This window comes from Stegostoma tigrinum, chromosome 7, assembly GCF_030684315.1.
Source record: "Stegostoma tigrinum isolate sSteTig4 chromosome 7, sSteTig4.hap1, whole genome shotgun sequence".
Lineage (NCBI taxonomy): Eukaryota > Metazoa > Chordata > Chondrichthyes > Orectolobiformes > Stegostomatidae > Stegostoma > Stegostoma tigrinum.
Window position 1 is genome coordinate 45,348,424 of NC_081360.1, and position 17,410 is coordinate 45,365,833.

The 17,410-nt window shown below is 40.1% G+C and overlaps 1 protein-coding gene across 1 annotated transcript in view; it reads right to left on the reverse strand.

Annotated features, from left to right (window-relative positions):
* The window catches only part of agps (alkylglycerone phosphate synthase), a 130,049-nt gene extending 112,957 nt beyond the window's left edge, over positions 1-17,092 (reverse strand). The window contains exon 1 of the mRNA XM_048534268.2: positions 16,872-17,092. Within this exon, the coding sequence (XP_048390225.1) occupies positions 16,872-17,059 (188 nt within the window). The 5' untranslated portion in view covers positions 17,060-17,092. The remainder of the gene's footprint in view (positions 1-16,871) is intronic.
* Between the last annotated feature and the right edge of the window lie 318 nt (positions 17,093-17,410).

Sequence of the window (17,410 nt, forward strand, 5' to 3'; positions counted from 1 at the left end):
AGAATTGGAATTGATGCGGAGATTATAGAACTTGCAGTGGGAGGAGGAGGATTCAATTGTCAGAATCCATATAGGCAGAAATGTTGTTGGTAGATCAAGCAGGAGGTTCTAACATCATTTGGCACCTAGCTCCTTGTACAAAGAAGCAAAACCTCAAAAGGTCATAATCTCTGCATTATTACCTGAGCTACATGTAAATTGGCACATGTAAAATCAGATTAGATTGTTGAATGCATGGGTCAAAGACTGTCAGAGAAGCAGTCTCTGACTGACAATTAGGTCAGCTACTTGTTCCAGATTATTATTAAATTCAAATTTCACCAGCTGCCAACGGCTTTGAACCCACATCTCCCCCAGCGTCAGCTGCAGATTCTGCAGTACTAGCCCTTCCCTCTAAAAATACATGTCAAGAGCATGATGAAATATTCTCCACTTGATTGGATTAACCCGTCTCCAATAATACTCAAGCAACCCACAACAGCCAGGACAAACTAGCCACACGAATGACACCCATCCTCAAGTACACCACAGCTGAATATCACCAGACCAAGGTCATCCCATGTCACCTATCGCACTGACTTCAAATATATCACAATGCCTCCACTGTCACTGGATCAAGGTCCTGGAGCTCCCTGTTAAACAGCACTTTAGGGATGCTTTCTCTACATGGATGGCAGGACTTCAAGGAGCACCACCTTTGAGGGCAGTTAGGGATTGGAAATAAATGTTGAGCTAGTTTGTGAATGAATATAAAATAACATCCCTCCTGCTTGTATATAGAAAGGATCAAAAGCAAATAATTAATGAAATTTAAGGGGTAAATGTAATAACATATCAAACATAAATAACAGTTACAATTACAGAAACCATACATTTTTGCAAATAAACAGGGAAACTATTACATTACTATCTGATCTCCTGTGAACAGTATCCAAACCAAGAGTTTGAAGATAACCTTGTTCAATATTGTGCACTATGGCATAAAACTCTAGGCTACCATTGTTCAATAATAGAATAGGTCAAGGTAGACAATTATCACTGTACAATAGTAGGTAAGTTGAAACTGAACATACTTGAAAGCAGAAACTAGAAGCCAGCAGCTTTATTTAAACTGAATACAGTTAACCTTTCAATAGTGCTATGTTTTTTAAAAGCACTCAAAGGAATTAGGATCCTGGCTTAAATAATGCCCAAGTAGTATTGGATAACGTAGTGACAGTGTGATGATGCTGGGTTTGAATGGTATCAGCAGGTGTAGAAGTATTGGACCAGGATGCAAAAAGTCTGGGAGAATAATAACAATGGGCCAGGTACAATGTTCAAGTGCGCTGGACAATGATACCTAGGTTGAAGAGGAGAGATGAAGATGGCAACAGGTTTTTGAACAACCAAAGTAGTACAATAGGAGTTTTGGTCAGATCTTAGAGTGATATATCTTCCACTCTACTTAAACTGTGCAGGTGTGTTGGTTTACCAAAGATATTTTGCTGAATTGACTGGATAGCTGGCTTGCAACACCAAGAAATGTCAACAGCATGGGTTCAATTCCTGCATTGGGTGAAGTTACCATGAAGGACTCTCCCTCTCAGCCTCAATTACCTGAAGCATAGTGGCCCTCAGGTTAACCATCACCAGTCATCTCTATAATGAGCGGACATCCCTATGGTCTCGTAAGACTATGGTGACTTTGTAATATATTCAGCTGTCTAATATTTTACACATGCAATATTGTCATCATAGGTGAGCTAGATATATATATATACATTGTGACTAATAAAGAGGCTCTTAACCAAGCTTTCTGAACATTTTGCAACTATGACCCTATTTCAAAGCTTAAAAGTTGTTAATGGCCATTGAGTGTGCAGGGTGTGGAGTGGGAACCCTCAAAGCAGGATGATGGTCAGATTTCAGTGTGAAGAAGCAATTATCTTCTGATTGTTTTCAGGACTGCCCAAAAACTAGTTTGTCTGCTTACCGTTAAAATACAACAAAAAAAGGAAATTGCTGGAGAAATTCAGCAGGTCTGGCTGCATCCGTGGGGAGAAAACACAGTTAACCTTTCCAGGCCAGTGACTCTTTGAAGGGATCATTCACTACCTGCTGAATTGCTCCGTCAGTTTCTGGTTTTGTTTCAGATTTCCAATTTCCACAGTTCACTGTTTTAGTTTAAATGTAACTCCACTTTAGCAGTAGAATAATGCATTGTGCCTTAGTGTGAAACACTCCTTTATCAACTTCCTTCTCCCATAAGCAATTTATGTAAGTTTCTAACAGTGGTAATTATTTGCTAAGACTTCTAAAACCTTAAATTATAATGCAACAACTCTACAACTATAAAATTCAAATCCAACTTCCTTTTACAGTCAGAAATTATTTTTCTTCAGTTTCCAAGGAGTGTTTTCTCTAAAATACCAACTAAGCAATGATTACTAGTCTCTGATCTTTGTGGAATCAGTGTGTAGTATGCTAAAACTACATTTCTCACTGACATAAGGTGTAGAGCTGGATGAACACACAAGACCAAGCAGCAAAGCTGACGTTTTGGGCCTAGACCCTTGATCCGAAACATCAGCTTTCCTGCTCCTTTAATGCTGCTTGGTCTGCTGTGTTCATCCAGCTCTACACCTTGTTATCAATGTTACATTGATGTCAGTTTAGCACTTTAAGCAGTTATGTCCCTATCTTCATCCAGATGGTGGCACTGTTGCACTGTTAAACAGATCTCAGTTTCATTATAACGTGTAACAATTTAAGTTAAAAGGGCTTACAAATTTACCTCAGTATTTCCAGTGAGATTTACTAAAGAGTAAAATTGAAATATATTACTTAGTACTTGAAATAAACCAATTACACTTTCTAAAGTGTAGCATAGCACTTAGCTTGCAAAAACATGCAAAATGTTTTTAAACTGAGTCACTATGTGCAAACGTAAAAAGAAAGGACCAATTTGAAAGACAATCTAAAGATCACACTGACAGGACACAAGACTAGTAAATTATTTTTCTATCTGGTAAAAAGAATAATAAAGTTGGACCAACACAGCTGATTAGGTTGCTTCTGAATAATTTAAATCCAATCTAAGCTGATTAAATTCAAGATGAGACTGTGTGTTAATCAAAAATAATTAACATGAATATAAATATTGAAACCAACAACTGCATAAAACAGCTAATTTATACAAAATTAAAAACAATCGCTCCATGCGCACAAGACTCAGTTTTGGAAAACTTGCTCAATTTGATAGGGAAGTTGCACAAAATTAAAGAGATACCATTAGCGTAAGATAATGTGAACTCTGCCTGGCCTAGAACTTCACAGCACTTGATGTTGACATGAACTTTCTCAAAGAAGGGACATTTTGGAAAGGGAAGTGAAGCACCCAATCATAGGAAAGTTCACTATTAGAGAATATTGGCAGTGGGACAAATACACGCCCATGTCTTGGCCAGGTCACTTGTAAAGGCTTCGCAGTGGGCCACATGCCCGAGTTCGTAATGATTAATGATTGCACTGTGCACCGAGCAAACTTTTCACTTCACAGTTGCAATGCTGTTATGAAGATTGCAGCAGATTTAGACATGGATTAATAGATTTCATCCAAAGCAGCATCTAGTTAGTATCCACTACTCAGATCTGAATTCTCCCAGAAAGAGAGATCATCACATATTCTTATAGTTGGGACAATTAAACTTTAGAGAGCAACCAAACTTTTACAATGTCACCAGTAAATCCTTTTATCACCACAAATACAAGTGTTCTATTAGACAATAAGAAAAGCATTTTTTTGAAAAAAATGAATAACCCAGTGTAAAGCAGCTTTTGTATTTCTGTGTGGCTGCAGAACACCTGTAGTACTGTCTCCTAGGAAAAGAGCCAGCTATAGGGAAAACGCTGTTTATATTTTTATAATCTACTTTTTTTAAAAAAAAGCCAAGTTTTTGTGGAACTAGTAAATGAGATGCAATTATAGTGGCTTCAGATGTCACATGACAATGCTTCATGATGTCACCATATAGAAGAGCTGGTGTAGGTACAAAAAGGCTGAAGGGCCTCCTGCATCATAGCAATTCTGTGCTTTTGTGAAATATTTTCTTTATCATACTCATACAACATCACTACTTTATGTAAACAAAGTGCCAAAGATGTTGGTCAGCATCCGTGTGCAATAAAGTTTGAGCTCACAGAGCAGCCAACTGAAGCAATTATCTCAGTTCTTCACCTAGCTGATAATACAACAGCAGCCATATAGAGCAGTAATTGCCCAGCTCTTCTCCCTATTCAAGGGTCAGTTTATTGCTGCACTCTTAAGATGGCAGAATAAATATCCAATCTCAAGCTTGTTTATTGTGCTAGTCAGGAATGGCGAACAGTGCAGAATAATTACTGACTTAATCAAGAAAAGTCCCAGAAACCTGGAAATTTTATTCAATAAATTCACATCACGATGATCAGCCAAAACATCAAGATTCCTTTCATTAATATTTACAATATAAATCTGATTTTTAAGCAAAGCAAGTGAAATGTGATAAAAAGTTAAAAACAACTTAAACATACTTCGTGTGAAGTGCTGTGGGTAGAGTCAGGATGATGTATTCAGCTTGTCTAAAAGATAGAAACTCTTCTGTCTCTGCAGGAGCCTGGAGGAGTGCAAATATGGCAGGAGTTACTGTGCTTGACCATAATCAGCTACTACAGTATGAGCGGCTGGAAATTTGAACATGGTGGCAGGTCAGTAGCTTTGGTGAGCTCCATCATCTGGGATCAGTATTCAGCTCTTACATTACAGGCAGTTTTGTATTTTCAATTGGTCAACATGATTTGTCTAGTGCAGACAGCCAGCTTGCTTTCAGCTTTGGTGTGCTAGTTTGCTTCCCGTTCACAAACTACACCGCCAACTTTCATAGTCCAAAAGAACAAGCCTGTGCACAAGGCTCTCCTGGTCAGTGCACAAACTTTCCATCGACAAGACGTCAGCTGCAAACAACTATGTAAGGGCTTCTCTTGCCTATAATCTGCTCCTTCCACTCATGAAAAAATGATTGCATTGCCCAAAAGGTTAGACGGAGCAGAAACCCCCAGAATGCAGAAAAAACAATTAGATTTTCATTTGAAGAGCATTATGTTATGAACAAACAGCTGCAAAGTGGGATCAAACTAAATGACTGTGTGAATAAGGAGAAGATTTTTCAAATCAAGATGTTTCACTGGGAGCCAAGGCAGGACATCAGCAAGCAGGTAGGCAAATGAGACGTGGTGCAAGTTAAGTCACATGCAGCAGCATTCTGAATGGCCTCAAAGACCACGCAGAATGTAGAAAGCCAGCCAAGAATGTTGAAATAGGCAAGTCTAGAGGAAACAAAGACAATGCACACCAGCGCATCAACTGATTAACACTTAGCATCTGAGTGGGAGATAGATGATCTTCCTTCATGATTGCATGAATGAGACTGGATGGTCATTTCTGGGTTAAACATGACAAGATTTGCAAACAGATTCACGAGTATGAACATTTTATCCATTAACACTACAGGGATTCCTGCTTGGCACTTGACTACAGTTACATTCTTGCCGGGAACTGATGCACTTTGGTTACTGTTCCAAATTACTTTCTGACCTATTTAAGAAAAAAACTGCACAGAATTGACCCACATCCATTTGCCTCTATTTTAGATCCAAATCCAAAAATACAATTACATACACTAACAGTTGTGATAAAAAGCGTAAAATGCATGAAATGGAGCTTCTCTACTGGTACAATCAGATTTGCAGAGGATTCTCCACAGTTGGGTCAGTCTACTGTTAGGAAAAAAGCTCTGACAAATGGAATTTGATATAATCAAGTGTGAAGTGTCCATCTTTCAAACGTAAAGACGACTATCGGAAGATGCTTCCTAGGAAGCAGTGGAAGCAGACCACAGGTTCAAATGAAGTTTAGATTTTGTTTCAGTGAATAATCTGGGATAGATGTATAAGTAACATGAAATATGACATGTGGGAGTATTGCTAAAGGAGTACAAAAACAAGGATGAGAATTTTAAAGTTGAAGCTTTGCTTAGCTGAAAGCCATTGTTGGTCAACAAACTGACAATTGATGAGTGAATTAGATTTGCTGCAAGTTAGAAGGTGGGTGGCAGTGTTGGATGACCCCAACTTTACAAAGAAGTAAAATAACTAAGAAACGTGACAAATAGAGACTGGCAGTTCAGCATTTTGAGTCTTTTCTGTTTTTTGATGAAATCCTGGCTGATCTTCAACTTGGAGACCCTTTTTCTGCACAACCCCATATGCCTGACCTTTTCAACATTGAGAAAATTTCAAATCCCTTTGAAGTTCAACCCTTTCCATTATTTGCAAAATCCTCTATTTGTTTTTCCTAGTTAACTAGATGAGCTCATTTCTCCACATTGTGTCCCTTGTGCCAAATGTTCACCCTTCACGTTGCCTATCAAATCTCCCCGAAGTAGCATTGCATCCTCCTCAAAATTCCCACCGCCAAACAGTTTTGTGCCATCTGCAAACTTGGAAACCAGTACGTCCAAATCATTGACGTTGATGGTCAAAAGCTGGGGCCTGAGCATTGATCTTTCCTGCGCCCCACTAGTCACAGCCTGCCAATCTTAAAAAGACTTGTTTCTTCCTTCTCTCCATTAATCACTTCTTTACACATGCCAATATTTCTTGCCACCACTATCCACAATACCATATACTCTAATTTTGATCATCATAGAATGTGGGAATGCATTGGGATAATCAAGTCTACACATAATAAATGCATGGATGAGGGATTTAGAAAATGAGCTGAGGTAGTTTGGACATTACTACAGAGATGGAAATATCCCGCTTGCATGACAACTGATATGCAGTCAAGACCTCATCACAAGTCAAATATGAAAAGGTTCCCTGGTCATGCCTTAAACAGTTACCACGGAAAAGAGAGAGTCAGCAACTGCTGAACAGATTGTGTGCAGAGTATTGAAATGAAAATGGATTCTGTCATCACAATTTTCAGTTGTGAAAATAGTTTGAACATCTACCATTGGGTGGCAGACAAGCAGTTTAACATGTTTGGACAGTGGAGGGGTGAGGAGAAGACATGGTGCAATGGCAGTCAATACAAATAATCATTGAGGTGGTGAAAATTGTTTAAATATACAGTATTCACAAACCTGGTTGGTTCATAATAATGCGGTGTTCACACACTGAAGTTGATAAATAAAAATACAAAACTTTTATTTATGCATTGAAATTTCTTCTCCTGAATTTTGTATGTACATATGGTTAAGATGTGACATCCTACAGTGAGAGTCATGGAAGTAAATACAAGGCTACATTAGTCAAATTTAACAAAGGGGAAAAGATTAACGAACTTCAATAGGGTGGGGCATTATAACTAGAGGCATTGCTCCTGACAGTAGTGCAGTAAGGGATGTTCGACAGACCTACAACCAATAACAAAAATTGTTTTTATATACAGTTAAGTTACAAAAATCACACGCAGTTCAGGGCACATAAAAGAGCCGGGTTGGGGGCAGAGGAAAGAAAGTAAATTGCTGTTTGCTCATGTTCTATGGAATCATCAGACTTTGTTTTACTTCAGTCTTAAAACATTGACCTAGTATCCATTATTCTATATTGCATTACAGGAATTTGAATGTCAAGCCAAACAAGTTTGTCCACTTGAGGCAAATATATCAGCCAACTTCCTAAAAAGGAAAAGTATTCATTTTTATTTGTTTATTGAAAAACAAAACAGGTTAAGCCAAAGAAAAACTATTCCGTTAAAACAGTATTTTGAATAAGTTACAAAATGATCTACAAATAAGGAAACAGTCATAATAAATATATCCCTGGTTTGATAGCAATGAATATTAGCAGCAACAGTAGTTAATGGATTTGGGTGAATCTCCAGGATTATTTTTCTTATAAAAGGAAACACCTTCCTTGCATCATTAATGCTAAACCACTTTCCCACAAAAAGTATGAGCATCCAAAAAGGAAGAGAAAATGCTGATGATTTTTCAAAGGCAACACAAACAGCAATACTTAGCATTTGTCTTCGGTTACTGCCCATGGCTTATTTGCTTCATATAAATTCAGGTTTTATTTATGCTGAAATTTGCAGTCTTAAAGAGACTTCGAGTACGAGAGTTTGGAAGTCATACTGAGGTTGTACAGAACATTGCTGAGACCTCTGTGTCACGTTCTGGTCACCCCCGTGATACAGAAGATATTATTAAAGATAGATGGTTCAGAAGAGATTTACCAGGATGTTGCCAGATATGGAAGGTTTGAGTTGTAAAGAAAAGCTGGTTAGGCTGGGACTTGTGTGTAGGAGGTTGAGAAGCAACCTGATAGAAGTTCACAAAATAATGAGGGGTATAGATAGTGTTAATAGTTGTCTTTTCCCTATATTTCAAGACTTGGGGGCATGTTTTTAAGGTGAGAGTTGAGAGATATAAAAAAGACATGAGGGGCTTTTTTTTTACACAGTGGGTTGTTCGCACGTGGCATGAACTTCCTGAGGAAGTAGTGGATGTGGGTACAATTACAACATTTGAAGGACACTTGGATAATACATGAATAGGAAAGGTTTGAAGGGATATGGGCCAGGAGCAGGTAGGTGGGACTAGTTTTGTTTGGATTATGTTTGGCATGGATTGGTTGGTTTGAAGGATCTGTTTCTGTGCTGTCTGATTGTAGGTTTGAGAAGGCAATGAGAACGTCAATCCACAGCAACTTCTACGTGCACAGTATTTCAGACTGTTAGTGTTTACTCGACTATTGCCAAAAGGACATCCTGCAAAGTTGCAAGGATCATCTTGGAACACAATGTGCATGCTAACAGAAACATCCTTCAGCAAAAGGACTGCTGGGAAAAGTAATTTAGTAAAGGCAGCGGAGAGGTATTATGAACATTAATTTACAAATATGATATAATATTTGAAAATTTAATTTCATGTTAATCACAATAGGTTCTTTTTGTAATGCGGCCATGGTAAATGAGAGGATTTGTTGCCTCAGGAACAGGGAACAGGAGTAGGACATTTAGCTCATTGAGCCTGTATCACCATTCAATTCAGTAACTGATTTCCAAATACTTCAGTGCCTGTTAGCCACCCCATCCTCTGAACCCTGTCATCGGAAATCTATCAACCTCTACCGTAAGCATACTCAAAGACTGAGCTTCCACAACATTCTGTAGTGGAGAATTCCAAAGGTTCACAACCCAAGTAAAATTAGTTCTCATCTCTGGCCCAAATGGGATCCCTATTATTTTTCAATTGTGCCCTTGGCTCTAGCTTCCCCAACCAGGAGAAACATCTTACCTGCATCTGCCCTGTCTCTACTCCTTTAAGTAATTTCTAAGTGTCAACCAAGTTTCTTCAAAATACAGAAACACAAAAAAAAATCACATATTACTGGAAAATCTCAGCAGATCTGGCAGCATCTGGAGTGAAATCAGAGTTAATGTTTCAGATCCAGTGACCCTTCCTCAGAACTGATGGCAGCTAGAAAAATGTCAGTTTATACGCTAAAGGAAGAAGGAGGGAGGCAAGGAGTAAACAGTTGGTGAGGATAGAGCCCAAAGAGAGAGGGGTGAATAACAATTTGGCTATGAGGGTAAATAACTAATAATGGGAACTGTTAGTGTCTTACAGTGGGCTGTTTGTGATAGCAGACTATACGATAACATTTCTCTCCAGAGATCATGCCAGCCCGGCTGAGCTTTTCGAGCAATTTCAGTTTTTGTTTCTGATATAGAGCATCTGCAGTTCTTTTGATTTTTGTTAAAAATACAGGCTCAGTTTGTCAATCTTTCTTGAAAGGTCGGTCCCACCATCCCAGGAACAAGTCTGGTGAACCACCCGTGCACTCCCTCAATAGCAACAGTATCTTTCACAAGCTAAGACAACCAAAACTGCACATAGTACTCCAATTGCAGTCTAACAAAGCTCCTACACAACTGAAACAAGATTGCACAACTCCTGCACTCAAATCGTCTTGCAATAAAGACTTGCATTCCATTAGCTTTTCTAATAGCCTGCTCCATCTCCATGTTAGCCTTCAGGATTTTTTAACAAAGGCCTGGCTGCTCTTTGTACAAATACCTCTTTCAGTTTGAGGAACACTCGACGTAATTGTTTCTCCCACCAAAATGGACTATCTTTCATTTTCCACCTGCCATTCTTGCCCATTCACTACATCTGCCAAAATCCTCCTGTATATTTCTATGACTCTATGAAACCAGCTGACATCTTCCTTACAACACATATTTCCTACAGACATTGTATAATCTCCAAATTTGCAGATATTATATTTGATTCTTACATCTAAATTATTGAAACAGATTGTCAACATCTGAGGCTCATATATTGACGCTTGCAGTGTCATTAGTCACAGTCTGCCAATACAACAATGACCTATTTTATTTGCACTCTCATTTTCTGGAGTAAGACTTCAACTCAAACAGCAAAGAGAGAGGCCATAGCATCACCACTCAGCCAAGACAGTCTTCTAATGAGTAAAGCAATAGGGTTAGTGTTCATTGAGAGGGGACAGACTCAAAAATATTTCCTCTCACTGAAATATTAGTTTGAACAGTCACTCACAATGGAAACAATGAAAATTATTCCAGATGTACTTCAAGAAGCCTCAAATCAAACAGACAATTAAATCCAATAACTACCTTATGCGACAAAGTAAACTAAAATCAACCAAGACAAACAAAACACCCACAAGGGAGATGCAATATTGCATAAAATAGTTCTGGTAGAATGAACAGTAAACCAATAAACAAGGCAGATATTCCAAGAATTTGATAATTTGCTGGTAATGTAAACAAAGTGGGTATCTCATGTAATGGAGACAGAAAGAGAAATGTCAATACAATGACAGGCAGATACTAACTGTGTACACACACACACACACACACACACACAACAAAAAACACCTTGCGTGATCTCCCATTTTACTTCGGAAAAAAGCTTGATAATACAAATCCTCAAGGAAATTTCACTTGAGTGAACAATTTACATCCACTTATTTTCTTACCAAGCTACAGACTGCAAGCACAAAGAAACTATGTTTGAAAATAGGAACCTAACATTCTCACATTTCTGTTTAGTCTACAGCTCCTATAAGAAGCTTTCTTACACACTACGAGTGTGACACAACATGATCCTGTTCAGTTCCTACTGTTTGTAACTCTCAGTAATTTAAAACCTTTACTATGCATCTATTTTTCATTATCAGTCATCAATAAAACAGTAATTACACAAAGTCACCGTACAAACATTGTGACTGAATAAAACATTTCTTCAACTTCTTACCCTTAAATGAATAAATGTGAAAAAATGCAAAGATCAGAATATGTTGTTAGTCTACAAATGACATGATCACATAACACCAAGAAAACCAGCTTCAAGCCGAAAACAGAATCATATAGGTCGATAGCACAAAAAAAATCCATCAGCCCATCAAGTCTGTGCCAATCAAAAACCACTAACTATTTTGATCCTTATTTCAAGTACTTGGCCCACTGCCTTATGTGTCTTGGCATCACAAATATACATCCAAATACTTAAATGTTGATGGTTTCTACCTCTACAATCATTACAGATAGTGAGTTCTGAACTCCCACAGTCCTCTGGGTAAAAAAAAATCCTCACATCCCCTCTAAACCTTCTGCTCCTTGCCTTAAACCTATGCCCCAAGTCACTTCACCAAGCAGAGCAGTTCCTTCCTGTCTACCCTTTCTATGCCCCCCAGTTTTATGTACCTCAATCATGTACCCCCTCAGACTCTTTTGCTCCAAGGAAAACAATACCAGTTTAGCCAACTTCTCTTCAACCTCAAACACTCCAGCCCAGTCAACACCCTGGTAAATCTCCTCACTACCCTCTCCGGTGCAATCACATTCCTCCTACAATGTGGATTCTGGAAATGCATGCAATACTCTAGCTGTGGCCTATCAAACTTAGTGTACAGTTCCAGCATAACCTCCCTGCCTTTAAACTCCATGCCTCAGCTAATAAAGAGAAATAGAAACATGGAAGATAGCAGCGGGAGGCAGCCATTCAGCCCTTCGAGCCAACTCTATCATTCCTCACGGCCATGGCTGATCACCCAACTGAACAGTCTAACCCTGCTTTCTCCCCATAACCTCTGACCCAATTCTCTCCTTCTTACCCACTTCATCTGCCTACCCTGCTACCTTAAGGGACCAGTAAACATGCACAAAGTCCCTCTGATCCTTAGTGCTTTCCATGTCTTGTTTGTACTGTCCAAGTGTATCACATTAAACATATTCAGAATGAATTCCATTTGTAACTGATTAGCCTATCTATATCCTCTTGCAATCTAACACTTACCTCCTCACTATTTGCCACCCCACCAATTGTCATATCATCAGCAAACTTACTGATCAACCTCCAAGATTCGAGCCCCCACCAACAAGGGTACCAACATGGATTCCTACGGAACCCCACTTCACACAGGCTTCCAGTCACAAACACCTCCCCACTTTCAGCCTCTTCTTCTTGCCATTCAGCTAACTGTAGATCCAATTTATCAAAAATCTCCTTGGATCCCCTGCACTCTTGCATTTGCTATCAGTCTCCCCTACAAGACCTTATCACAAGCCTTGCTGAAGTTCAACTAGACCACTCAGAATCCATTTTCCTCATCTACACACCTGGCTACCTCTTCAAAAAAAATCTAATTAAGTTCATTTGACATGAACCCCCCCCCCCCCATTCAAAAACCATGATTACATTTCTTGATAAATCCTGGCCTCTCCAAGCGTAGATTAATTGTGTGTCTCCATTTGCTTCTCAGTTTCTCCAGGTGGTGAGATTGAGAGGCCTGTAGTTTCCTGGTTTATCCCTTGCTCCCTTCTTGAATAATGATACCACATTGGCTGTCCTGCAGTCTTCTGCCTCCTTCGTGGCCAGACAGAAACGAAAAATTATTGCTCATGCTCCCATTTCTTCCCTCAACTCATTCATTAGCTTGGATTAATTTGATCGAGCCCTCGAGATTTATCCACATTAAGCCTACCAGACAACTTGGAATCTCCTCTCTGTCTATGCTAATTTCTTTGCGCAGTCCTTCTCCCCGATTTCTAGTGAACACCAACACCTAGTATTCATTTAGAGCCCTGCCTACAAACTCTAGCTCCATGCAGAAATTACCACTATGATCCTTAAAGGGCCCTGCTCTTTCCCTAGTATACTGTCCCTATTTCCTCTTGAATGCATCTCACTGTTCTCACAGATTAACCTAGAACTGTGTGCTCCCAGTCTACTCTGGTCTAATCATACCTCATCTTATTAAAATAGGCCTTGACCCAATTTAGAACTTCATTTTCAGGTCCATCCTTGTTCTTTTTCATAACTCTGTTAGCTTCAAGGCTTATATCACTACCTGCAAAATACTTCCCCACTGATACTTTAGCCACTTGCCCAGCTTAATACTTAAAATTAAGACCAGAACTATCCCCCCTCCAATGCCTTCTTCTACATACTGGCTTGTAAAGTTCTCTTTTTAGTTAAAATATCCCATCACTACTCTATTAATTTTAGAAATCTCCAAAATTTACCAACATATCTGTTTTTCTATTTCTCCCGAACTTTAAGGAGACTTTTGTACACTCCCAAAACATGTGATTGCTCCTTTTTGAATTTTACATTTACCCATATGGGGCTTCAGAATCTTGACTGACAATGAGTCAAAAGTGAAAGGGAATAGGCAGAAACAGCCAGCGTCTTATTAGTTGGTTTGAGGGGTTAAATGGCCTATTCAGTAAGGCGATGATAAGTTAGCTTAAGCCACTACGGGCAGTGTGAAGGTCCTTCCACAACAACGGTTACGTAGGGTCTTCCAGGGTTTTGGCTCAGCCAAAATGAAAACTCTGCCTGAAAAGTCAGAATAGTCAGAGATATGGATGGGCTTTTGGATAACCATGGTCCCAAGCACCATTGTTCTTCCGGGATTCGGAGTTTGGGGTTTGAAGGTGCCAAAAATGTTGCCTTGCTGAGTTGTAGCAATGTATTCAAGAGAACTACACTTATGTGCCACCCTATTCCAAAGACGAAGGCAGTGGATGTTTTATGCCTGATTATGATCAAACAGACTATTTTGCCTTAGATAGTGTTCATGCTTTTTGGGTGTTGTTACAACTGCATTCATTCTGACAAATGGAAATATTTCATCATCCACCTATAAAGCACAGGTCAGGTGTGAAAGGCATCAGGTGGTCAGGCACTCATTTCTAACCGCTGACCTCGTGTTGGGTAGTCCCTTGGGATTAAGGATGCCTTACCCTCACTCTAAAGTGTTAGTCTCAGAGATGTCTACAAATCTAATGTGTAATCTGAAAACTTTGTCATATGCAAGGCAATGGTGCTCGAAGGGTTAGGTAGATTAAGCATTTGGAGGTTTATGCAAGCTCGCACATGCCTTAATTTTACCTCTGCATTCTCCCAAAATCACTCCTTGGGTTCAGCACCTTCCAATACAAACATTTTTTGTCTGGTCACAACTAAGGGGCTTGAAACAATGTCAATAACTGACTTTTTCAGGCATACTTTCAGAACATCTCAAATGTATTTCTGCTATCTTTCTGGGTGTCTCTTATCATGAATAGGTTTGACTGGAACAGCTGATTTGGGAGTCAATTCTTACACATACGAATATATCCAACCCATGAGCTGGTTGATTGACTTGATACTGGCTTGGGAGATACTTCTGTTGTTGAACCTCTAATAAATTTTGGATCAGAATTATTCCTGGTGAATCTCAGAGCTAGCAATGGCAAGCAAGTGCTGGCTCACTGGTTAGCACTTCTGCCTCACAGCGCCGGGGACACGGGTTCAATCCCACCCTCAGGCGACTGTATGTGGAGCTTGCACATTCTCCGCGTGTCTGCGAGGGGTTTACTCCGGTTGCTCCAGTTTCCTCCCACAATCCAAAAAAGCACAGGCTAAGTGGATTGGCCATGCTAAATTGCTCAGGTGTTCAAGGATGAGTAGATACGGGGATTGGTCTGAGTAGGATGCTCTGAAGGTCAGTGTGGACTTGTTGGGCAAAACTTGGTGGGCCTGTTCCCACACAGTGGGGATTCTATGAAAACATTGTGGACGCTCATGCTAACTCCTTAAATCAATTTTACTAAAGACTGAAAAGTAGGTTAATGGGGCCATTTTTAGCCAAGTCTGACTTGCATTGCTTTACATGCACTTACGTGCAGGAAAAACAGGGAGCGTAAATCATGACACTTCAGTCAATGAAAACAAACATATACATAGATTTTATACTGAATCTGGTGCCTAACTGTCGTTAATTCTCTAGATTTTCAGGAATTTTCTCATAATTGTTAACTGATATATTACTACCAGCAATACTGAACTGAAAGACTTGTCTTATGCAAGACTCAAAATGAAGTTTAGATTTTTGACACACCAGACCATAAACATTTAATATCAGGATTTAGTCACGAACCATGCAATCTTCACCAGTCAGCTGAATGTACCCTACACTATAATGCCTGATCATTTCTGCTGTGTTTTTGCAATCAACTTGAGTATCATTTCATTAATTACCCTTCATTATGTTACAACATTTTATCCCTCACACATTAATTACAAAGTAACATTGACCGCACATCCACAGCAACAGCAGCTATGCAATAAAACTGAATTCATCTCACAAACAAAATTCTAGTGTGCTTAATAATTGAGAAATGAAAGATTAAACTATGATCCACATACAAACCGCAATGTCAACAAATGTTTGAACCTTCAAAGATCTTCAAGCCTTTGAAATGAAAGTCAAATCAAGTGATAATCTATACCATAAATCAAAAGAGAAACCTTGCAATATGCACCGTTTTGCTCAGTAGTCTGACCCCTGCTTGTCTGACATGACGAGGCTGCAAGTAGCCCTTAAATTTCATTGGTAAGTGATACGGCATAGGACAACCCGCATTTACTAACACAAATAAAAGCAACATTAAGTTCAAGATTCAAAAGAGACATAAATTCACTTAGGAAATCATCGGGTGGCTTTGTAGAATGCCTTCAACAGACGTACACAGTTGATAACTTTGGAATTTTTAAAGAGAAAAGCTTCATCGTGAATATTTATTTAGACCAGAAAACATGCATCTTAGCAAAGTACTGATGCCATTTTCCAGTTGTGATGAGATACTCCAGGGAAAATCCGAAGCGCTGTACTGTTATAAAGAAAACAAAGTGCCCAAGCGAATGTACCACTAGATGTCACAGCGTACTGTCAGAGAAAAAAGTTACGTAAACTGGAGAAAGATCAGACGACCAATCATCCCATCCAATCACTACAAATCAGCACGAACTGGCATGCAAGTGTCACTTGTTCATTTTAGAAGAGCTCAGGGTACTGACCTAAAACACTTAGTGAGATGACTGATTTGAAACTTACACTCGTTTGTTTTATTGCCTAATCTCCTGTTGCAGATCATGCAATGACACAAATGAGTTAATGTACAAACTGATCCACTTATTACATTTGGCTTTCTCAGTTAAAAAAAAAATTCTGAACTTCTGCAGAAAGCAGCTCACACGTCTCCATCTCTGTGCATTTATTATTTAGAAATGTCATTGAAGCCGCGCATTCAGGGCCCGATCTACAAAACTCTAAGCACAGCCGCTCCGGCAGAGACGAAGCTCGCTCCTTACAAACGGGACAACCCAGTCACGGGGGATAAGGGCGATGGGGGTGATCAGGGTGGTAGGGGCGATGAGGGTGGCAGGGGCAGCGGGGGGGGGGGGGTAACATCCAACTCCGGCCTCTCTTCCCTTGTCCCGCCGCCGCCCATTCAAATCGCCACCCACCTCCGCCTGGGGATTGTCCCCGCGGTCTTCGCTGCACGCTCCGCGCTGCCCGCCTCAAACGCTCGGCACCGGCTCAGAGCTGGTGGCGGCGCGGGCTCAGCGCTCCGCAGGTGCCCCACCAAAACTCGCAGCCGTTGCCGGGCACGAAGCTGCCTGCGCTCCTCCTCCTCCCCCGCAGCCGCCGCCATTCTTCCGTGTTGTGGCTGCAAGCCCGGGTCAAAGGTCAGAGCCGAAAACTGCACCCAGCAACCTCAGCGCGCAGCGTGGGTGGGGTGGGGACTGGAGGAAGGGGGCGGGGACTAGGGATGGAGAGGAGGGGAGTCGTGCAATTTGTGTTCTCCCAACTGAATGTTGTCAGTCTCTCAAATTAGTGAATGAAAGTTCTGAGGGTGGATTTGTCATGCCTCTGGAATGGGCTTCTTCAACCAGTTAGCTCAGTCTTTGGCATCTCTCATTTTAATGGATGAAAAATCCTGTTGGACCTAAATTCCTGAAATCTGACTTTCTCCCTTTGCAATAAATACTGTGTCGTGTTGACA